Genomic DNA, 22,178 nt, shown 5'->3' on the forward strand with positions numbered 1-22,178 from the left:
CGGCTGGCTACTCGCCAGAATCTTCAGGCTGCACCACGACTGGCTGTCCTTCCCAGTCCCAGATCGAGCCGTTCAGCGCCGCTGTCTTGACCCAGCCGCAGCACAGCTCATCCGTGTCCTCGTCGCCGTAGAACGAGGTCGGGATGTGGTACCTCTCGACGGCAATCAGCCCCTCGGGGTCGCGCTCGGCCCAGTTCGCCGTCTGCACCTCCGCCAGGTCGCTCTCGACGTCGGCCAAGACGACCCTGAGCTTCCGCGGGGCCAGGTAGTCGTGCGTCTTCAGCATGTGGTGGTAGTCGTCCTTGATGTTGGTGCTGCCCAGGTCCAACGGCCGCGCGAGGACGACCAGCTCGAGGGATGCCGTGTTGGCGACGTCGTACCAGAGCCAGTGGCTCGACATGGGCGCCCTGAACAGCACGACGCGGCGCAGCTTGGGCCAGAGGCTCCAGCAGTTGACGGTGAAGGTCTGCGGCATGAAGGTCAGGGCCGGGTAGTCGCGCAGACAGACGAGCTCCTCCAGCTTGGACAGCCTCTGGAACCCGTCCGTCAGCGTCGGTCTCACATCGAGGTGGTCGTCGTAGCCGGACAGGCTGCCGAAGGGCATGTCGACGACGAGGCGCCGGAGGGAGTCGCAGACCTCGCAGAAGATCTCGCGCACCCACATGGCGGTGGGCTTGTCGTCGAGCGACCTGCCAAAGGGGCTCAGGTAGAGCGACGTGATGCACTTGAGAGACAGCGTCGGCGGCAGGCTCCTGAGAGGGGGCGACAGAATGCTGAGCAGCAGCAGGCTCAGGCGCCTGGTCGAGTCGACGTGCATGCACCGCTTCCGCAGGAGGCGGATGGTGAAGTCGTACGTCGAGCGCGATACCATCGTGAAGCAGACGAGCGCGCGCGTCGCGCTGTGCGAGGCGGGCAAGATGGCCGATTCGTTTGGCGGGAGGAGGCTCTCGATGACGTGCAGTATAAGCTCAGGCGGGAGACGCTGCCGGGCGGTGTGTGAGAGCGACAGCGACATGCCGGGTTCTTCTGTGTGCTTTGGAGATATATTACAAGGCGAAGTTGCAGTGAGGGTGAGGCGGAGAAGAGGCGGAGAAATGAGTTGATAGGCATGAGACAGGTGAAGGACGGAGGAGAGGGGAGCGTCATCTCCGGAGCCCCGGTGAGGGGGGAGGGGTCCCGGAGCTGCCCCGCTTTCCCCGCGCCGCCCAATCCGGGCAATCCACTTCAAGTTCTCACCGAGATAGCTGCGTGCCATCAAAAGAGATTTTTCCGCTCGACACATTCGGAAAACGTTTATAACCTCACTCTGCTTTGTGAAAATATGGAATTCTTTGGCTTCGATCTACGATTTTCTTTTAAACCGGACTTTTCGTCCTGTATGAACGAACACCCCAATCCCACCCAGTCTTTCATATCATCATCATTCCAGCCTGCTTTCGGCAACGGGTACGCTACATCGTCGTCCATCCCCCCCCCCAATTCACCAATCCTTCGTCATGAGAGCGAGGTCTCTACAGCAATGCCCTCCGGTTTGGGTTGCCACAGCGAGCCCCTCCTCTGCGACCCTTGCGCGGCCTCCCCTTCCGAAGAGAGCTGTCCGCCGTCGGGCACACTCCTAGGGACGGAGCTTACGGCCGGTCCGCCCTGCCACAACGTTGCGCTTCCCCTTCTCGAGCCCGTGTCGGCGAGCTTCTGGGACGTGAACTCGGGGCTCGACGCCACCGACGACTCGGACTGCTGGGGCTCCTCCACGCCGCCGCCCGCCATGGGCGAGTCGACCAGCGCCGGCGGCACGCTCGCGTCCCTCGTCACCTCCGCCTCCGCCCCCGCCGGGTCGAGGCTGACGACCATTCTGCCGCCGCGGATCTCCCCCCTCCTCATGCGGTCGAGGCCGCGGTTGATGCCGTCGAACCCTTGCTCCACGCCGAGCAGCTCCGGAGGGCTGATCAGGCCGCTCTCAAGCAGCCTCTCGAGCCAGGTGACGAGCGCCTCGCCCACGGCCGGCACCTCGTGGAACACCTTGATGGGGACCGTGTGATACGCCACGCTGTCGGGCGCCTGCTCCTTCGGCAGTCCCGTCAACCCAATGAGGTGCTTCAGCGTTGGGCTGGTGTTGCGGGGCGTGTCGGGCGGGCTGGGCGGTGCCCCGGCGGCGTCTTGCTCCGGTCTCAGCGCGCGCAGGAGCCAGCCGGCCGACTCCCTGCCGCTCGTGTCCAGCGCGAAGCGCAGGTTCTTCCCGACGTTGGCCCGGATGATGTCCACGGCGCGAGACGGATCGTGGCTGTCGACCAGCAGGTCCGGCCGCAGCACGGTGTGGTTCGACAACCGCAGGCCGTGGCGCAGCTTGTCGACGACGGTGACGACGCGCAGGCCGGCCAACCGTGCGAGCTGGACGGCGATGTTCGCCGACGTGGACGAGCCGCCCCACACGACGACCCAGTCGCCGGCGACGGCCCTCTCGTGGTCCCGGATGCCGGCGAGGCACTCGTCGCGGATGTCGCGCGGCAGGCTCTCCGGGTCGACGCCGCGCAGGAGGGTCAGCAGGTCCGGGCCCGGCGCCCCGGGCACGGTGGAGAAGTCGACGCCCATGCACACGCCGAGGGAGAGGACGGCGGCGACGAAGGCGACGCCGAGGGTGGCGGCGGCGCGGGGCGAGACGGAGGGGGGGATGCGCGCGGCGTTGAAGTCGGCGGTCACGACATACTGCTGGTAGGCGGCCTTGCGGAGGTCGCGGTAGTCGGTCGAGATGACGAGGACGCGGTCGCCGTCGCGCAGGCGGCTGTGCGAGGAGGGCCGGCGTCGGACGACGCGGCCGACGAGCTCGCGGCCCGAGATGTAGGGCAGGGAAGGGATGGCGAAGTTGAAGTCACTGGGGGGTTATTCTTTTGTTAGCAGAGAGGTATAACCCGCGCCGACGATTCACTGTCAACAAGCAGGACCGTGGGCGAAGATGGGATGGATGGATGAACGTACGGCGCTTTCCAGTCGATCGGGTTGAGGCCGATGTGTTCCGTCTTCACCAGCACCTCGTGCTCGTCTTCGATCTCGGGCACTTGGTACCCCTCAGCCGTCTCATACGGCTGCTTCGCCGCGTAGAGGATGAGCACCGTCTGCGTCTCTGGGATGTCTGCCATGGCTTCGGTGGTTTTTACGTCGTCGCCGTTATCATTGGTCGGGTGAGAGTGGTCGTCTGCGGGCGTTCGATGTCGCTTGGGTCAGGGTATCTCGCTCTCTGTCTGTCTCTGCTGGGCAACTGGTTCCCTTCCCTATTCTTCTTATGCAGAGGTAAGCCGAGTTGAGCTGGGCTGAGTCGGTTTGATTCGAAGATAGACTTGATGGACTTTGGGAATCACTCCAAATAACCGCAGGAAGCAAGAGTTGGGGGAAGTACTCCAATCACACTGGCTGACAACAGACTTCGTTAGGCCTCCTTTTCTTCCTCTCCTTTTCTCTTGGTTGTGTTTTTTTCTTTTTCTTTTCCGCCGAAGATAAGAGAGACATTTCTTTAGCCCTGCTTCTCTCTTTTCCCCTCCCCCTCCTCTCTTCTCCATCCCGATATCCGGAGGGTCGTCGATCGGCCGGACGCTGTTGCTTGGGTGCTGGGGGGGAGAATTACGTGCTCTGGCAGTCCCGCATTGCGTGATTCTTCTCCAAGATGGCTGCATCGCCATCGACCACACACACTCACGCAACTCTCTCTGATCGCTCCCCTTAAAGCCGAAAAAAAGCGACCAACAGAGAGCCAAGGTTTCCCCGATAACGAGCCGATTCATTCGAGACCGCCGCGTCGAACCTTGCGAGATGACCGAGTAAATTGGAGCATATCTTGTCTGCTAGAGGCGAGGAACGCCTGGCCTCAGCTGCGAGTTTGGCTACGAATTTCAATCCCCGCTCTGTATCTTTTATGTCGTGACATACAATCTTCTCGGCGGACATGGCACTTTGGCGCTTACGGTTGCCGAGAACCACTCCCGGGGGGATGAGGGGGGGGGGGCTCTCTATCTCTCTATTCAGTCCTGTTCGAAGCGGTCCGCCCGGCCGATACGGGGAGGGCCGAGCAGGGCCGAGCTGAGCCAACGACGACAGCCGGTCCCCGCCAACCAAACCCAACCCAGCCCAAACCACCCCCTCCCGACGCTCCACTACGCCCGTCACGACATGTTGCAGGATTGTTGCCAATCTCGATAGGGGCACTTGCCGATGCCGACGGCCTCTGCTGATTAATTCATGCTCGTCGGGTGGGAGCCGATTGCGTGCCGAGGAGAGCAGCTTTGCTTCGCTGGCGTGACTTGAGGGGGGCTTCGCGGTTGCTTATAAATACGAGCCAATGATCGTGGAAAGTGAGACTGAAGCCTTTTTTCACATCCTTTTTAGGAAGACGTGACTCGGCCCCTTAACGGTCCCCTGGAAACTGGCGGGATGGAGACGACGTCGGCTAGTAAATACTGTTCTTCGTCGACCCTCAAACCACATGCGTGATGCCCTTGGATCTTATCATCTTGTTGCATTTTTGATGACAGAATGACAACAGTTATTGTCAATTCACTCGAATGCGAATGGTGTTTGCATTGGGCTGTGGCAGTCCGGGCTGGCTCAGGAGTTGCCCGCTTAGCTTGAATTACAATCAATGCTACTTTCGTCAATTGTATGATTGATCTAAAACTGTCTGCTGAACAATAGGTCCAGAGACAAAACATTTCACATCATTTACCCAATAGCCTGTGCCTTTGATGAATCGCAAGCTAGCCCGCAACTCCACGTGCAACTCAGAGCGCAACGGCATCGGCATCGGCTCCGATGTAACCCGATTTGTCTTCTACCTCGAAGGCGTGAATCTAGTTGCCACGGCTGAAAAGTTCGCTTCAACAATTCGCATGCAGCCTCCGTCTGTAAACACCTTGCCCGCCACGTGAGCGCCGGCTAGCCTTATAGCCCAAGAGCTGAGAAAGCTCGGCGTCATTCGCCTGAGTCTCGTACCTGACAACGAGCTGTGCTTGTGTAGACATGAACACTGCTGTCGACAATCGCATCTTAGTTGAACATCCTAGTCCTATAGGAGTAAATTTGCAGAAGCGTTGGCAAGTAAGTAACAATTCCTAGGAAAATACTTTCCCACTGGTGAGGCACTTGTGATCTTCGGCCATCACCACGAGGTAACATTCCGCTATTCTGGCATCGAGATATAGTTAGCAAAGAAATCTAAAACCCTTTCCCGCTAATCAGGGATCTGAAATGAGAGCTTACGCTATAGGTCGCAGGAGTATGTGGACACTGCCATAAGCCAAGGCTTTGCTGCAAGCTTCTGGCAGGTGGATGCGACAGTTTCAAACATCTCCTTTCACTGAAATTATCCTTGAGAAGCTATTCTGTACAGAATCTAGCCGCATACTGCTGTCTGCAACAGTTCAGTCATTTCTTGATCACCAATCCAACTTACGAGGGTAGAGTGAGGACGTTTGCCTCTCGCTCAATCACTGAAACTAGGGCCAAAACAAAGACGCTGCCCCGTTTTCGTTGGGCAATGCTTTTGCCTCGCCAGGAAGCAACGGCTGGAGAAAGCAACTTGCGTATCTGTTGGGATATCAGCCGGCTACCAACGGTTGCTGTTCCGGACTTCGGTCCACCCTTTGACCAGGCAAACAGACTGATGTTGAGATCCTTTGGGTGTAGGCAAACCATCCGTCTGGTTTGTTTTTTCTCTCAGGCAACGTACCACTACCGGAAAGTTATTCCTACTTCACCCAGTTAAAAAGCCAAACGCGTGGCAGGCTCCTTATGGTACTGACAGTATCATGCATCCCGATGGACGACAACGAACAAGAGGCGGCCTAGGCCGCCGACGACAGTCACGCAAAAGGAACAAATCACCCCAAATCAGCAGTCTCCCCGAGCGAAAAGATCCAAATCGACCCGGACGGAGACCTCGTCCTCCGCGGTGGGATGCATACGGGGAAACCCGAGCGGTCGTTCCGCGTCTGCGCCAGCGCGTGTCGGCGCTCTTTTCTGTTCTGTAAAACGATGATCTTGGGCTTGTTCAGGGAATCCAAGCCGGAGTCCGAAGACTGGGGCGTCAGCCTCTCGAACGATAATCCCGACCCCCTGGAAATCCTCCTCCACATTATCCACGCCAACTTCCCGCTGGTGCCCGGCTTGCCGGCGTTGCCCGTGCTGTACAAGGTGTTCCTCGTCTCAAGCGGCAGCCTGATCAAGGGAATGACCATAGAGACAAGATCTATTTGCCTGGTGCTAAAAAGGAATGAGGACGAAAGATTTTCAACGCCTGACGATAACACCAGAGACATCGCAGAAATCTTTCTTTCAGGGGCTACAATATGAAGTGTTACCCGGCGACAAGGGTGATTGACATTCTGGACGACATCGTTCGCAAGGACTGTGTGATATTGACAAGGCCGGTAATAGGCAGCATGGTTATAAATGACGAAATTTTACCCTACACAAAGATTCTCAAAAATGGGAAGTATGAGTGAAAATCATGTGATTGTAACAGATGTAAATTATCGGATATCAAGAACTTGACTGTACACTATGTACGAAATGAATCATATTCCACAATCTAGCTCATAATGCCCTTGTGGCCATCACCATCGGCGTCCTTGAAGGGGTTCAACTTGTCCACGAGGGAAATCTTCTTGCCCGTAGCATCGTGAGTAGCGTCGGTGCCCGTGGCAGTAGAACCGAAGCGGGGCTATGTAGCTGTTAGCTGGAGGTCGGACTGAAGAATTTGGACGACACATACCTCGGCCTTGTTCATAGAGGCAGTACCGTGAGTACCATCGTTCTGAACGCCAGTGGGATGAGTACCATGCAGAATACCCTGAGTGGTGCTGATGGTGGTAGCAGAAGTGTCACCTACAGTGTGGTGAGTGTTGGCGGCCTGCCCAACACCTCGGGTAGAGTTGTCGTTGTGGTGCTTGTTGGCAGCAACGGCAGCTCCGCCAGCGGCAGCAGCGCCGGCGACCCCCGTGCCGGTTCCGTGGGAATGGCCGTGGGAGTGGCTGTGGGTTCCGGCTACACCCGTATGCTCAGAGTCCGCGAATCCCTTGTTGATCTTGTCGGGGCACCCATCGAACTCGTCGTACTTGTGGTGGCGGGGCCCGTCGAGGTTGCCCTTCTCACGCGTGAACTCGTCAAGGGTTTTTGTGGGAAGAGTCGTAGAGCCGTGGTGAACGGGCTTGGCGTGGTGCGTCTCGTGGACCGGGACGGTCGTGTGTACAACGTGGGGCTGGATAGTCTCCTTCTGGATGACGGGCTGGACGTGCTCATGGACGTGGTGGTGGACGCGCTCGCCAGAGACGACGGGGGCCGCTGTCGAAGTGTGGGTGGTGTCGTGAGTGACGGAGGTGTCCTTGAACTTGGCGTGCTCGCGGTCGAGGGTGTTCTTGGTTTCCTTCTCGTTTCCATGCTCGAAGGTCTTGTGTGCGACGGGGATGACGTTGTGATGGTGCTTCTCAGGGCTGACGTAGTCAGATTAGTCGACGTACCAAAGAAATGGGAGCTTTCATGCTTCACTTACAGAACCTGCTGGTCCTTGAGAGGCTGGACCGTTGTGTGGTGGTGGTCTTGGTGGACTTCCCTGTCGACGGCGGTGGTCACCTCTTCATGACGATGAGGACGAACCTGCTCCTCGGTGACAGCTCTGTTGACATCCTCGTCGACAGTGGTCTTGTGGTGACCATCCTTGGAGACGAAGCTGGAAACGGCTTGCTTGGCTTTGTCCATGTTGGCTGATATTCTGGTATTGCGGTTGTGGTAATTGAGTGTTTGTTGTTTGTATGTAATGAAAGTGGTGATGAGGAAATTAATAGCTTTGAGAGATGATTATCCCAGATTATATATACAATTTGATCAAACAAGAGTCCTCACCTTTTACGTCGAAGCGCTTGGCGCGTGACTGACAATATCTGGACGTCATGCAGAACTAGCTAGACCTTGACCCGTCCAACCGCCATCATCGATCGCTTTGAGCTCTAGTCAACAGTATCCTCATTCTCGAGTCTCGAACTAGAGCGAGGAATTTCAATGCACCACGTCATTGCTCGTTCACTCCGTCCGACCACTAACGCACAGCGACCTCCATCTGTGCGCATCGATGGATCTGATACAGCGCCGAACCGCCCACCCGGGACGTCCTTCTTAGTGCAGTGACACCAGAGTGCCGCTGACGATTTTGAGGAGCAAATGAGCCGGGGCGGACCTTCTTGGCATGGCGTCCATCGGTGGAGAGCACTTGGAGACATTTAGGAGGAGCTGAGTCGGAGGCTGGAGGAATGCGGGCCAGGCCTCATCGGGTCTGGTCGTTTCGGCCCGGTCGACGGAAGATATCTTGACCAACTGCTTAAAGTGCGCCAAGCGCCGTGGCTTGGGCGCTAGCGGCACATGAAGGCGTCATAATGGCATGCGGCTGCGAACCACCTCGTCGGAAATGGACAGTGTCGCCCCAATCCCCGGCGACGATCGCGGGGGGATCCCACTAGCTCATGGCAAATATCAGAGCCTGGGCCTGGACCGCCAGTAATCTTGGCAACTGTGCGTGCTTCCATATCATAGGACGACTGCCGTGTTTACAACTGTGCGCTTCCTTCTGCTGCAATGATGTGTTCGATGTCATCGACGTAATTGCCATCTCTTCCGTCGACTGACAGTCCAGAGAGACATGGTCCGTGGCAGTGTTCCGTGGCAAGTGTAGTCTTAGCTGATCGTCGCCGGTGCGACAACCAGCATCGCCGTTCATTTACACGTGTGGGGGGGATAACGCCCGGCTAGGATTCCGCCAACTAGCCAGTGATGGGAGTTCAACGACGGCCCGGGAGCCGTCGACTTGGATACTCCCAGTTCTTGTGATGACAGCCACCGTACGCTAGAATTGGTGGGAGATGTCACTTTCGTTGAGATGTTCATCTTGAGTGCCGAGGTTGTGGTGATGATAGACCTAGTGGCCGTCAAGTTGATAGCAGTTGACAGAGGTTGGAGTAAGAGTCTGGAGGACTGAGCATAGGCACTCCTACGTTTTGACTTCAGCGGAAGATTAAAAATCCAAGACTTAGTTCAATGGCAAACATGTCACGTTAGCCTCTGCTTGTCAGCGACGTCCCGGTAGAGATGTCTATGCCTTCACTGCCAGCTACCCTAACCCCTTTCTTTCATCAGTTTGTATTCAAGTTTAGGCAGTTGCGATAATACTTATCGAGATTGCAGTCTTTGCAATAATAATATAAAGAGATGTGATTAAGCGAATGCTTTTCCTGGTGAATTCTGTGCTTGTTTGAATAGATACCTAAACCAATGGCTATCGTCACCAAGCTGAGTCTACAAGCTGTGAGTATCAGTTACACTGCGGCCTTAACATAAGCTCTTGAGGTGCCAAGGTGTTCAAAATCAAATCAAATGCAATACAGTGACGACAGGCATACACTTCTTTTCTCAGTGGATCTTAGAATTCTGGCCAGCTACTAATGTTCAAGCATCTTGGTACGTTATTCCCTGCACAAGTGAAAAGGATGAGACTCACGTCAATTTGGCTCTTTGGACTGAAACACAAGACAAAGGTCAAGTCCAAGTACTTTTTACAAAACTTTAAGCAGTGAATTTTCATGTTGTTAACAATGAACAAAGGACCCAGATATATGCCTTTATCTCTGATGAGATTCTGTCTTAAAGCACAAAGTGAAGTTTGCAGGTTAATGAAGGGAACATTGGTCAATGGAGGTATCTTGTTGAAAAACTGAACAGTAACAATTACTATTCAAATGCAAAAGGCTTGCCTCTTTTGAAAGTCTGCCTGTAATGAGCTTGTGGATTTCAAATATTGGACATTTTCTCCCGTTTTCCATCCGCCAAAGGTCTTCACCATCTCAGAGAACTTGCTACCCACAGGTTCGCTCCGTTTCCAACTGGCTCTATTAGACTGAGAGAGAAAAAAAAACCTCTTCTTGTACTCCATTATATCCAACCCAAATTACTCGGCATGGCATTGAAAACGAACCAACTTCTCTTCCTCGCCTCGGTGCTGGCATCGACAACCCTCGGACACGTCGTCCTCGAGAACCCAAAACCGTTCAAGTTCGTCGCAGACGGCCCGACAAACCCGATCTCTACATCAGGAAGCGACTTCCCTTGCAAAATACCTCCCGGGGCCAGCTACGAAATTGACGGATCGTCGACAGTCATCGCCGTTGGCGAGACATTCGAAGCCACCTTTAAAGGTCAAGCCGTACACGGGGGCGGCAACTGCCAGTTCGCACTCAGCGCCGACACGAGCCCGACGAAAGACTCAAAATGGATGGTCATTCACTCCATCGAGGGCGGTTGTCCGGCCCGCAACCAGAAAGGCAACCTCGAGGGCCCCAACGCGGACAAGTACCCTTTCAAGATCCCCGCCGGCATCGCGCCCGGCGACTACGTCTTCGCCTGGATCTGGCTGGCCAGGGTCGGGGGACAGCCGGAGTACTACATGAACTGCGCCCCGATCACTGTCACGGGCGCCAAGAAGAGGAAAATGAAGAAGATCCTAAGGCAGTTTGCCGACCGCCGCGCGTTGCTGGCCAGGCGTGAGCAGTTCCCCGAGCTCTTCATGGCAAATATCGGGGAGGTCGCCGGCGGCTGCACGACCGGGGAGGCCCTGAACGCGCAGATTCCCATCGCGTTCCCCAATCCCGGCATCTATGTCGATCATCCCGAGGGCGCGGAGAACCTTTACAAGCAGCCCTGTGATGGGAACCCGCGCGCGGGGTCGCCGGCCGAGCCGGGTCCTGGTGTTGGTTCTCCTTCGAGCCAGGCTGGAACTGCTGCGCCGACTTCGACAGTGGTGGACGGCACTGTCGTTCCAACCGCCTCATCTGCTGTAGTGTCGTCTATCTCTTCTTCAAGCAGTATGAGTGGGGCGAAGCCTGTTGCTTCAAATTCCCCCACCACGATGTCCGCCGAGCCTTCGGTCCCGACAGGTTCATGCCCTGCACCAATCATCAGCACTGTGACGAACGAGATAACAGTCACCGTCACCGCTACCGTTATGGCTACTTCGGTAACCGGAAGTCAGTCTATTGGCGGACCAACAACTGCCCCGACAGCTTCGCCTGGTGCACCTCAGCCGGCTCCTGTGAATTGCAGCGAGGGCCATCTCACCTGCTTACCAGATGAGACTCATTTCGCAACCTGCACCGGCGGCAAGTTGACTGCGCCGCAACCTATCGCCCCTGGATTCAAGTGCGCTGCCGGAGAGGGTGAGGGTCTGGACATCTCGCCCATCGTTCCATATGTTTAGAAAAGTGCATTGGCAGTATCAAGGGAGAGAGCATCTTTATGTACTTGAGCCAGAAGCGGGTCTGTGTCTCTGAATATGTCCAGTGTGCTTTGGACTGTCAGCCTTTTTCTTTTCTCCGCTGTTCTTTTCTTTCAGAGCAACTTCGTCTTCACAAGTCGTTCCGGTTGAACCTGAAAGCTCCCTGACCGAATGACCACTCTTGCGTGTGGACTTGATCAAAGACGGCAAAAGGCTCCGTTGCGATCCAACAATCCTTCGTCCAAGTAGATGAAGGCTATTCGCATTGCCCGCTCGTGGCAGTTGGCTAGCTAGTTGGGAATATGTGACCTTGTCAGGGTCGCTTACTAAGGCTTGTCGAGTGGCTAATACCGCATCAGCCACAGCCACATGAGACTTGCACCGCCTTTTCTTACGATGTATGGACCCAAGGAAACAGGTAACCAACCTGAAGGCGGCCAGGTAGGACCAGTGTCTACAAGCTCCGCTTCCGATGAGATGAAATGCCACTATCCAGAAGAGCCGCACGGAAAATTTCCGACTCACTGACGACAAGCTGCGTAAAGGGCTAGATCGTTCCGCTAAGTCGTGGTTGGGCCACCCAAAAGGGGCAAGTTTCCTGTTACACCCATACTCTAAGTGGTTTACTTTCTCTCTCATCTTTGAGAGAGTCAATTTATCGGAATAGTTCCCTGTCTGGCAACCATAAGAGTTCCTGTTTTCTTAAGTTTCCTCTGTCTCAGAGGTCGCGCCTGATGTCGGATGACGAGGAGTGGAGTAGACTTGAGCAACATGACCCCTCATACCACCTCAACATGCCTGCTATTTTCATCGAGCTGGAAAGACGCCCAGGTTCATCCGCCGGTTCTCCCTCTCTTTATTCCATTCCGCAATGTGACGTCGCACCGCAGCCTTCCCTATATAGAGTTTGAAGTCTGAGGTCCATCAATGGATCGACAGTATCTCCACTGCTCCATCAACTCGATTACTTGCACAGCAGCCGCCGGGTTTCAAGTTGACAGGCTCAGAGTGGCTCGCAAAGACCAGTCTTGGACATGGCAACTCTATTCCCTCCCCCTCCTTTCTCAAGCTTACACTACTGTCAATGACGACGATCTCCCCCAAAGGTAGTTGCTGTGTCAGACGAAAGTATAACGAAGCACGCCCGGACCTGACATCTTCTCCGCACGCCGGCCTGCACTGCTTTACATACGCGGTGAGGCTTTGGCCCCTGGTCAGAACACCGCCAAGCCGTACGGACCATCCCGCCTGACCTCCCGGGCCCGGGTTCTTCCCCGCGAAACAGTTACAGTCTCCCCAGGAAAACCGTGTCCGTCTTGCCAACCTTGCTTCCTGCGTTCGCTTCTGTATCTTGTACGAGATGCCAAGCACCGTGGCAAACCTATCATGACATGATTGTCAAGTCTACCCCGGGTTGGAGCGCGTATCGTTACGTAAAAGCCCGACCTTCCGTGCGTCTTGCTGTGTGCACCAGCATTTGCGCGACAACAGGGTTTGTGACGCGGGAAACTCTGCCATGGAACGCGGCATGACATCCCAAGACGCCCCGTGACCCTCCGTGCTCGGGCTGCTGGGCGGGCGGTGCGGGTGCTGGCCTTGAACGACATGACTTGAGAAAGTCCGCCTGTCCGTAACTCATTGCAATCCGAAGAAAATCACTTTTTGCCCTTTTTTCGCCGGCTACGTTATTTTCAGAAATTGAAAGGTTTGGACATGATGGAGTTTGACACCCTGGTGCTCCGTCCGGCTGCGGGCGTGGCCGGCGACGATGAATACGACAGCGACATGGAGACGGAATGGATCCGGACGCCGTCCGTGGACAGCCTAGCGGACGAGGACGAGATCCAGGTAGACCCGAACGGGGACCTGCTGCTGCACGTCGGGATCGACCCCTCGTCCGGCGACACGAAGTCGTTCCGCGTATGTTCCAGCACGCTACGGCGGGCGTCACCCTTCTGGAAAAGAACGCTTCATGAGACGTCGCCCGAGACGGATAGGTTTCGAGACGACGGGGAATGGTGGGCTTGCACCCCGTCGCTCTACGCGTGCCAGTACGACAAGTCGGCGGGGCTCGCCATGCTCCTCGACATCATTCACTCCAGGTTCCACCAGGTCCCGGAAGATCCCACGCTCGCCGAGGTCTACGGCACGCTGTGCCTGGCGAGCATGTACGAGATGGAGCGAGTCCTGCAGCCGTGGCTGGCGCAGTGGTACGGGGCGCTGAAGAAGGCGGAAACCAGCCGGGACGGGCGCGACCTGGGGATGCTTGCGTGCCTGGCCTGGACGTTGGGCGACGAGAGGCTCTTTGCGAGGACGATGGTCAAGATCGCGCTCACCTGCGTCGTCGACGACGAAGGGCGCACGAGGACGGCCGACGGGGTTCGTTTGGACGACTATATCCACGACTCTCTTGGCTCGCCTGTGATCTCTGGTAAGCTGGAGCGCGCGCGCGCGGCACTTACCCTCGTATCACACACAACGAGGAGGCTAACAAGATCCCAGAAAGCATCCGCACGCTGCGGAACCAACTGGCTCTGGACCTGCCATCACACCTCAACAGCCTCGTCAGCAGGTTGATAGACGGCAAGTGGCTGTGTGTCGGCATCTCCGACATCCCCATCACGCGGGACAAGAAGTGCGACTACGTCGTTCTGGGCAGCGTGTTCGCGGGGCTGGTGTATGTCCGGGGCGCCAGGACGACGGAGGTGGCGATCGGGCCGGGCGAGAGCGTCATGGACCTGCTCAAGTCGCTGAAGCGGGTGCTGTCGTACGTGATGTGCTACGAGAAGCACCCGGAGTGCAACCCCGCGGAGAGGATCGCGGACGCCATGAGAAAGACAGTCGACGAGATGGATTTGCCGTTGAGCACGGAGTGCATCCAGAGGATGAGGGAACAGCGCCAAAGGTTCGGCCTGGAGCAGAAAGACGAGGGATTGCCAATTGTCGAGCGAGGCAGCGAGTACTGGAGTTGCTCTTCAGCCTGCATGGAGATTGGGTCAGCATCGCCATAGACCTTTATCAAGAGAGAATGTCGACAGCAGCACATGACGCTGTTGTGCGCAGGGTCTGCTACGAAGAGAAAGAGATGGCAGCATGACGGAAAGGTATGGCCCAGCATTTCAATGCATGAGAAAATTGGGGAGAATGACAAAAAGAATTGCTATGACCGTGGCAGGGCTCGAACCTGCGACCTTCTCGGGATCAAGTGCACATACTTGTGAACGAGAAATCATAATCCACTAGAACACACAGCCGGTGTTGTTGAATATTTCGCCAGGGGAATGGGCTCAAGTGGACTTCGCTCCGGGGTCGCACTGCAGGTCTTAGCGAGGAGGAAGTGTGCATGCAACCGACACCTGTTTTACGTTCTCATCGTTCCTCAGCGACATCGTCGGTCGTTCTGTCATGGCGTCGCGAGTCTACACAGCCTACTTATACACGGACTTGAGTCGAAAGACACGGGTCGGTGCTCCACAGTTCGGGAGAAGTCGAGACAAAGTTGGCACCATTATCGGCCGCCAGTCCACGGCGGTGATCCCGGCTTGGCGGCCCAGACGGCGCTTTAGCGCTATCCAGCTAAGTCGTGCAAATGGGAAAAGGGGCATGTGATCCGACTTTCAAGTTACTATTGGCAACTAGGAATTCGTATCCCACGAACCCAAATCACTGCTTGGGGTATAATGGATTTTACTGGCCTCAGCGGGCGACAACCCATCTGGCTGGTCTACGAAAGTTCCTTTACCAGACACCCGGGGCCTGCTTCTTCAACTTTGATCGCCGGATTCCGGAACCCCGGGATCGGAACCAGAAGCACGGATGGACGCACTATATGACTATCTCTGATGGGAAACAAGGGGTTAAGGGCTTCTATTTGCCTAGGGCAGCTCTACTCGGATTCAGCAATAAGGGATATGCCCCGGGTCGTGGGATACGTATTCGACATGGGTGGTGGTATCATGCCTAATGCAAGGGCTGGTTTCTCGCAAGGTCCCACAAGGCACAGCTTGTGGCGGTAGAACAGCAATTCACAAAGGAAAGACAGGGTACAACCAGGTAGCTCATGGCACATCCAAAGACTGGAATCCAGGCGAAATGCAGTGATGCAGCGTTGAGAAAAATGGTTTCCACTCCTGGGTTAGCTAGCATCCCGAGCAGTGTTTCTCACGGGCGAGGTGCTTCGGTCAGTGACGCAGACTGCACTACTGTGCAGCTTGGCGACAACAATAGACATTCATCATCAGGATACCATCAACTAAAGGTAGTTAGAAATACGGACACAATGGCCAGAGCAGTAAAGAACAAGAGCAACGAGAACTGTATGTTGACTTGGAAGCTGAGGAATGACGTAAAGAATATAGAAAAGGTGGGCAAGGTTAATCGAGTTGATTTTTCTTTTGAAGTGGTCTGAAGTGACACTTGAGTATGCCGGGCTGCAAAACAAAACGGAGACGTAATTACTTGAAGCTCGTTTGCCCTCTTCTCTTTGATCTGGCCTTGCAATTCAATGTTAGGGCCCACAATCCGTTTGATTCTCTTATCAATTGTATCTGACACGATCCGTGGCTCTTCTAGTGATTTGCTCCGTCAGAGCTACCTAATTAGATTGGCCAGTCAGTGTGACTTATTGGGACTGACGGATAACGACATTGTCCCTGATATGTCTGCCGACTCGTGTAATACGAGACGGGTACACTCCTATGGTTGAGCCGCGTTTTAAATGGAGTTGAATGTCTTGTCAGGATATTTCGCCTGGTGCTACGTACACTTATCCTGCCGTCGCCGGTCTTAACCCTTCACCATCTTGATAGTTCTTGTCTTCTGCTCCCGAGTCACTCATCGCACTTCAAATAACCGGTGCCCTTCATGTTGGAACTTGTAAAATACAGCATCCTGAATCATCGTTAGAACGACACGCATCCCACCGAATTTAGTGCAACTGCTACACTCACCTCAGCTAGGCTTAACGCTTCTTGGTTTATCTTGAATCGTCTTCTTCATCTCAAGATCCTCACTGCTGATATCAAAGCCGATTCATCAGTTTTGTCTCTGAATCATTAAAAAGAGACCCAATTAAGCGCACGATCCCCTGCGGAGACCATCTAGCCGTTCACAGCGTTCTAAGCTCGAAAAAACATCAAGCTGATTTATCTCGAGATTGGAGTTGGGTCCATATAGCAGTAAAGCTCACGTCCACGCAGGAAGACAGCAGTATCCTATTGGTAAGAGGAGACCGTTTTCAATGACAGCTGTAGAGTCTGTACACAAATGATGGGGCTTGCTTCGGAAGGTAGCCCACTGCTCTTGGCCGGACATGCGACCAAAGTAGTATGTCTCCCGTAGCCTTATTTATAAGATTGATCCACGGCACAGTCAACTTCGGTAGGCAGATACGTCATGTTCCTCAAGAGACAAATTCCTATAACCGTAATTCTGCAGGCAGCAAGATAGAATCCGCCAATGCATGCTGCTGTGCAGGCTTCAGTTGCATTGTAAAACATGCTGGCGGTGGCTAACGCCAGCTGATAATGCATTACTAGCCAGTTGCACAAACGCGGACGGGAATTCGCAGGGATTCAATGGCGCAGCGGAAGGTTTTATACTGTAGGTAAGGCCACAACTACAGAAACACTGCTTCTCTTCCATGGTTCGCTCACCGTCTACGCAGCAACCTCTGCCTTTAAATAGATGGGAGTGTAATTATTCCACCCATCATGTAGCCGAAGTTGACTTCCTCATCGGCCATGTGTCCAGCAGTCCACCTCGGCAAACCCGGCACTTTAGCGCTGCCCACTGCTTGCCCCTGCGCTAAAAACCCGTTTCATTGACCCTGTTCCAACCCACTGAACATGGAGCACCGAGGCGGCTGGTGTTCCTCCAGCGAGTGATGATGGCCTCGTACTGACTTTAACGAAAACGAGACAGCAGCGGACTCTGAACCGAAGCGAGCGGCAATTTCGGAAGACAACGTGGGATGGCGTAAGAAAGACCAGATACAGAGAGGAGAAGGGCCCAGAGCTCGGTTTCGCCCGATTTGGCTGCGGACCCTGTGGATGGATGGGCTCATGTCGGCAGCTGGGCACCATTGCCGTTTGTGGACGCGCTCTCGTCCAGAATTACTGCAACCCTTGGCGGGTGATCCAGAGCCCGGGGATCTGGGGGGGGAGAGGAACCGGCTCAACGGTTCAGTCTCTGCTGGGCCGGGCCAGATTCTTGGCGTCGGTCAATAAATCAATGAAACGAGACGCCATTTGGTCCTCTTTTTGGACGGATAACGCGGGTGGGACTTTGAAGCATCGCCGGTTACCACTTCCGATTCTCGTTTTAGTGAATGTTGGGTGGACATGACCGACCGGCAGGGATGGGACCTAGATCTCCTCGTAAAGCGGAGTTGTGGCAGTTGTGCACTCGAGCGGGCGACGCTCATGAATCACCTCACTGTGCCCGCCCAGAAGAGGGAGAACACTAGAAACATTGACTCAAACGGAATAGCTGCTGCTGCTGCTGCTGCCGCCAAATCCGACTCGAAGTGACACCGCAGGCGTTCATCCCTATCTTGCACGCGGGGGAGCAGCTTTACATATTACTGCGGTGGGGTTTCATGCTCATGCGGGCAAGGAGACCGGCCATCCCAGCCGATCCTGTGCCAGTTGAAGAGCGTATGTATTCCTTGCTCGGCCTCGGACGCGACTGCGAACAAGCCCGGATGCCGGATACAACCGTCAATGGCCGGCGTCAGTTCAAAGCTCGCGAGGTCGGGAGCCGCGGGATGGCCCGAGACCGATCAGACTATTCGTTAATGACGGCCGAACAGACTTCTTAGGAATACTGACTTTCTCCTAATGATAATAATTGGGAGAGGCTATTTGTCGGTGGCATCTAAAACCGGCTGGACACGAGTCAAAGCTCATTTCCAATCTTCGCCGGCCTTCTCCTTTGGGGGATATTGCACCAGGGATAAAGGGGGGGGAGGTGGTTCTCAACCTCCTCATCCAGCCGTTCTCGATCGGTGCTCCTTGCCACACAATCTATTTTGCTCTGGACAACGACGCAATGGGCAGATTAAATCTGCTCACTTCATGGTCCAGCCCCATCTGGTTGGTGGAGTTATGTCGACAACCGCGTGGCGGCATTCCCTTCTAGAGAGCCGAGAAGCTTGTCAAGTTGAAACGAGCCCCAGATTCCCACCGCAGACGAAGCCCCTGGTGGACTCCCGCTAAGCCCGCAACAAGCTTTGAGTCCGAAGCTTAGCTCCGGCATCCCGGTCGGCGATGCGACGATGCCACGGCACCGGGGGATCCAGCCCTACTAATGTTCCATTGGGCACTCTACGCCGTAATTGGAGGAGTCCCGTGGTTCGTCCTTCTAGAAGAGAGAAATCTCTCTCTCTCCATCGTTGACGTAGAATCATGTAATGGAATCCGTAAGGTATATCAACCGCCGCCCACCCGCCTCGGGAACGTCCGCTTGGCATCCTCCTCCCTTCCTGTTCGTTCCAATACCACGTTCTCTTTTTCTCACTCTCTCATTCTTCCCTTGACCGCATCCGGTCATTCTAGTCACTCTTTAACCCAGTCAAAACCTCATTTCACCATGCAGTTCTCCTCCTACCTCGTCTCGGCCATCCTGGCCGTCACGGCCGTGGCCACGCCGACGCCCGTCGTCGTCGACAAGCGCGCCACCAAGATGTGCGACAACTGGGGCTCCCTCACCACCGGCGGCCTCACCGTCTACCACAACAACTGGGGCGCCGCCCAGGCCTCCTCCGGCAGCCAGTGCACCACCTTCGAGTCCCTCAAGTCCGGCTCCGTCGCCTGGTCGACCTCGTGGACCTGGACCGGCGGCCAGGGCCAGGTCAAGTCCTACTCCAACGTAGCCCTCGAGAAGATCAACAAGAAGCTCTCCGCTATCAAGTCCATCCCCTCCAAGTGGACCTGGAGGTAAGCTTTTACCGCCCCCTCCTCGGCCACACATGTGAAGCCGTTGAACCTTGCCCTTTTGACACCCTTTTGCTTAGCTACTCCGGCTCCAACATCGTTGCTGATGTCGCCTACGACCTCTGGCTCGCCCCCTCCGTTGGTGCCAACAACAAGTACGAGATCATGATCTGGCTCAGCGCCCTCGGCGGCGCCGGCCCCATCTCCAGCACCGGCAAGACCATCGACACCCCGACCATCGCCGGCACCAAGTGGTCCCTCTACAGCGGTAAGTCACTTTCATCACTTCCCAGTTTCTGTCCAAGTCGTAAGAGAGAACACGCTTGTCTGACGTTCCATCTTCGCTAGGCCCCAACGGAGACACCACCGTCTACTCCTTCGTCGCCCCCAAGGACATCAAGAGCTTCAACGGCGACCTGATGGGCTTCTTCAACTACCTCACCTCCAAGCAGGGCGTCGCCAAGACCAACGTTGTCACCAGCCTCCAAGCCGGCACCGAGCCCTTCTCCGGCAACAACGCCGTCTTCAAGACCTCCGCCTACACCATCTCCGTCGCCTAAAAAGCTGCAGTGCTGGGTTTATGTTAGCGGCTACTCGGCTGCTAGCTTGACCAATATGAGGACGGGTTTCCTCTTGAATATGTAAATATTTTAGTCAGACGTGTGTACATACAAACGCTTCACCGAGGTGAATCCATTATCTGCCATCCAAAAACCGCTACAGCCATGAGAGAGCAACTGCAGTCCTCGGGGTTATAACTGAACATATCTTGCTCTCGATATCCCAAAAGCCACTGTGGTCCCACTATGTGAGAAAAGCCTACCTTTCGACTTGCAATCTCATACCCGATGTTTTGTTGCTTCACGTTGAGGTTTGCATAGATCAATAGAGAGACTCGAATCGAAGACATGCACTCGGCGATGAGACCATTAGACTGATTCAAATATACCATGTTTTTGTACCTCAATGTCTGACCTACGCCCCTTCTTCCCCTTTGGCGTCCTCCTTGTAGACATCATACTTGTATGTAGAGCCTGGGTGATCGGCCCTCAACCCCCTCTGACCTTCGCCATAGACCTTTTCTCTCGCCGTCAACTGCACATCCTCCGCGGGGGCCTCTGGGTAGATGCCGCGACGTCGAAGCTCGGGGATGAGGAGCTCTACGACGTCCTCAAAGGTGCCGGGAGTGGTCACGTAGCCCAGGTTGAAACCGTCCAGGTCGCCCTCCCGGATCCAGTACTCCAGATCGTCGGCCACCGTCTCGGGGCTCCCGACAGATACGGGCCCGAGGCCCCCGATGGCGGCTCGCTCGGCGATGACGCGGGGCGTCCACTTGGGCACGTGCTCGCTCGTCGTGGTGAAGGAGTCGAGGATGCTGCGCACCTTGTGCGCCTCGAGCGAGTCGGCGGCGGTGACCTCCTGGTCGACGGGGATCTTGGACAGGTCGATGCCCGTCCAGCCGCTGACGAGGACGAGCCCGCCGATGACGGAGGCGTACTTCTTCAGCTCCTCGTGCTTGGCCCGGGCCTCCTCGTCGGTGCGGCCGACGATCGGGGTGAACGTGGCGAAGAACTTGAGAGACTGCGGGTCACGGCCGAGGGCCGCCGCCTTGTCCCGGATCTGTCGGATCTTGGGCCGCAGGAGCTGCGGCGAGTGGGACGAGACGAAGATGCCCTCGGCGTGCGTCGCGGCGAACTCGGACCCGGCGGCCGACGTGCCGGCTTGGAAGAGGAAGGGCGTCCTCTGGGGTGAGGGGTCGACGATGTGGCGGGTGTCGAGATCGAAGAACTTCCCGTGGTGGTGGATCGTCCGGATCTTGTCCGGGTCCGCGTAGCTGTCGTTCTCGGGGTCGGGGGTGATGGCGTCGTCGGCCCATGAGCCCTCCCAAAGCCTGGTGGGATCGATCAGGATTCGGTCAAAGAATTGGGGCTTACACACACGAGAATCCCGCGGTCAGACTCACTTGTAGAGCACTCTCAGATACTCGTCCGCCTGTGCATATCGCTCGTCGTGGGGGATCGGACTATCCAACCCAATGGCCTTGAAGGCCGCCTTCTTCCAAGACGTTACGATGTTCCAGCCAATGCGGCCTCTGGTGAAGTGATCTAGCGTCGAGAAGCGCTTTGCGAGCAAAAACGGCGGCTCGAAGGAGGTGGATGCCGTGATGGCAAACGAGAGGTTCTTTGTGACCGCGGCCATGGCGCTGATGGGCTGGATGCTGGTCAGCTGTGCTTCCGCCCCATGGAATGCGAAGAAAGGAAAGCAGCTTGACATACGATTGTGGGATCCGTCATCGGCCATTGCGCAGCTCGACGAATGCAGTTGTCGAGACTGCCCTCGTATGTGTCGTAACCACCGTATGTATCGGCCAGGAACAGGGCGTTGATGCCGCCCCTCTCCAACAACTTCGCCAGGTCGATCCAGTAGTTGAGGTCGCGCTTAGTCGCCGACTTATCGGCCGGGTTCTATCGGACATGAATCTAGTTAGCAAGCCGTTGTCTTCAACTCATCTTCTCAGTGAGGTCACCAACCTTCCATTGTCCGGGAGACAAGTGTCCGACGGTGGACATGTCAAAGGCGTTCAGCAGGATCTGCTTCTTCCCCTCCGGCTTGACGCCATTCTCGCCATTTGGAGAGTTGCGAATCGGTACTGAAGTCATCTTTCAACGTTCTTTTTTGGAGTCGTTCCTCGAGCTTCTACCAAAAGCCTGATCCCAACCACGCGGGTCCTCCGCCATTATAACGGCCCACGACACACACACACACACACACTCTCTCTCTCTGAAGGCGTTCAGCTTGGCGCAAAGACGCGACGCAGGAAGCTGGGCCGGTCTCCATGTCGTCATCGCCGTTGTCGCCCGCCGCGTGGGACTGGCGCGGGATGGCATCTGCACGTCGACCCCAATCCAACGTCTCGGATGCAGGGCGGAACCGCTGGCGTGATC

At 55.8% G+C, this 22,178-nt stretch overlaps 8 protein-coding genes across 8 annotated transcripts; 3 read left to right on the forward strand and 5 right to left on the reverse strand.

The window, feature by feature from the left end:
* Positions 1–7: 7 nt before the first annotated feature.
* Positions 8–1,015, reverse strand: CH63R_11530 (uncharacterized protein; the record flags this gene model as incomplete). The annotated part of the gene is made up of 1 exon (XM_018306504.1): positions 8–1,015. One exon carries the CDS (start codon positions 1,013–1,015, stop codon positions 8–10), a length of 1,008 nt encoding a protein of 335 aa, XP_018153345.1.
* A 479-nt stretch (positions 1,016–1,494) lies between these two features.
* On the reverse strand, positions 1,495–3,134 carry CH63R_11531 (Alcohol dehydrogenase GroES-like domain-containing protein; the record flags this gene model as incomplete). Its single annotated transcript, XM_018306505.1, has 2 exons — positions 1,495–2,869; positions 2,974–3,134. 2 exons carry the CDS (start codon positions 3,132–3,134, stop codon positions 1,495–1,497), a joined length of 1,536 nt encoding a protein of 511 aa, XP_018153346.1.
* A 2,730-nt stretch (positions 3,135–5,864) lies between these two features.
* On the reverse strand, positions 5,865–6,221 carry CH63R_11532 (uncharacterized protein; the record flags this gene model as incomplete). Its single annotated transcript, XM_018306506.1, has 1 exon — positions 5,865–6,221. One exon carries the CDS (start codon positions 6,219–6,221, stop codon positions 5,865–5,867), a length of 357 nt encoding a protein of 118 aa, XP_018153347.1.
* Positions 6,222–6,574: 353 nt separating this feature from the next.
* On the reverse strand, positions 6,575–7,740 carry CH63R_11533 (Allergen; the record flags this gene model as incomplete). Its single annotated transcript, XM_018306507.1, has 3 exons — positions 6,575–6,706; positions 6,758–7,475; positions 7,535–7,740. 3 exons carry the CDS (start codon positions 7,738–7,740, stop codon positions 6,575–6,577), a joined length of 1,056 nt encoding a protein of 351 aa, XP_018153348.1.
* Positions 7,741–9,985: 2,245 nt separating this feature from the next.
* Positions 9,986–11,281, forward strand: CH63R_11534 (Endoglucanase; the record flags this gene model as incomplete). The annotated part of the gene is made up of 1 exon (XM_018306508.1): positions 9,986–11,281. One exon carries the CDS (start codon positions 9,986–9,988, stop codon positions 11,279–11,281), a length of 1,296 nt encoding a protein of 431 aa, XP_018153349.1.
* A 1,731-nt stretch (positions 11,282–13,012) lies between these two features.
* On the forward strand, positions 13,013–14,310 carry CH63R_11535 (Nuclear pore protein-like protein; the record flags this gene model as incomplete). The annotated part of the gene is made up of 2 exons (XM_018306509.1): positions 13,013–13,730; positions 13,802–14,310. 2 exons carry the CDS (start codon positions 13,013–13,015, stop codon positions 14,308–14,310), a joined length of 1,227 nt encoding a protein of 408 aa, XP_018153350.1.
* A 4,297-nt stretch (positions 14,311–18,607) lies between these two features.
* Positions 18,608–19,793, forward strand: CH63R_11536 (Xyloglucan-specific endo-beta-1,4-glucanase A; the record flags this gene model as incomplete). Its single annotated transcript, XM_018306510.1, has 3 exons — positions 18,608–19,236; positions 19,314–19,501; positions 19,582–19,793. 3 exons carry the CDS (start codon positions 18,608–18,610, stop codon positions 19,791–19,793), a joined length of 1,029 nt encoding a protein of 342 aa, XP_018153351.1.
* Positions 19,794–20,208: 415 nt separating this feature from the next.
* On the reverse strand, positions 20,209–21,893 carry CH63R_11537 (HK97 family phage prohead protease; the record flags this gene model as incomplete). Its single annotated transcript, XM_018306511.1, has 4 exons — positions 20,209–21,124; positions 21,197–21,444; positions 21,510–21,698; positions 21,765–21,893. 4 exons carry the CDS (start codon positions 21,891–21,893, stop codon positions 20,209–20,211), a joined length of 1,482 nt encoding a protein of 493 aa, XP_018153352.1.
* Between the last annotated feature and the right edge of the window lie 285 nt (positions 21,894–22,178).

This window comes from Colletotrichum higginsianum, chromosome 8, assembly GCF_001672515.1.
Source record: "Colletotrichum higginsianum IMI 349063 chromosome 8, whole genome shotgun sequence".
In the NCBI taxonomy this organism is placed as follows: domain Eukaryota; kingdom Fungi; phylum Ascomycota; class Sordariomycetes; order Glomerellales; family Glomerellaceae; genus Colletotrichum; species Colletotrichum higginsianum.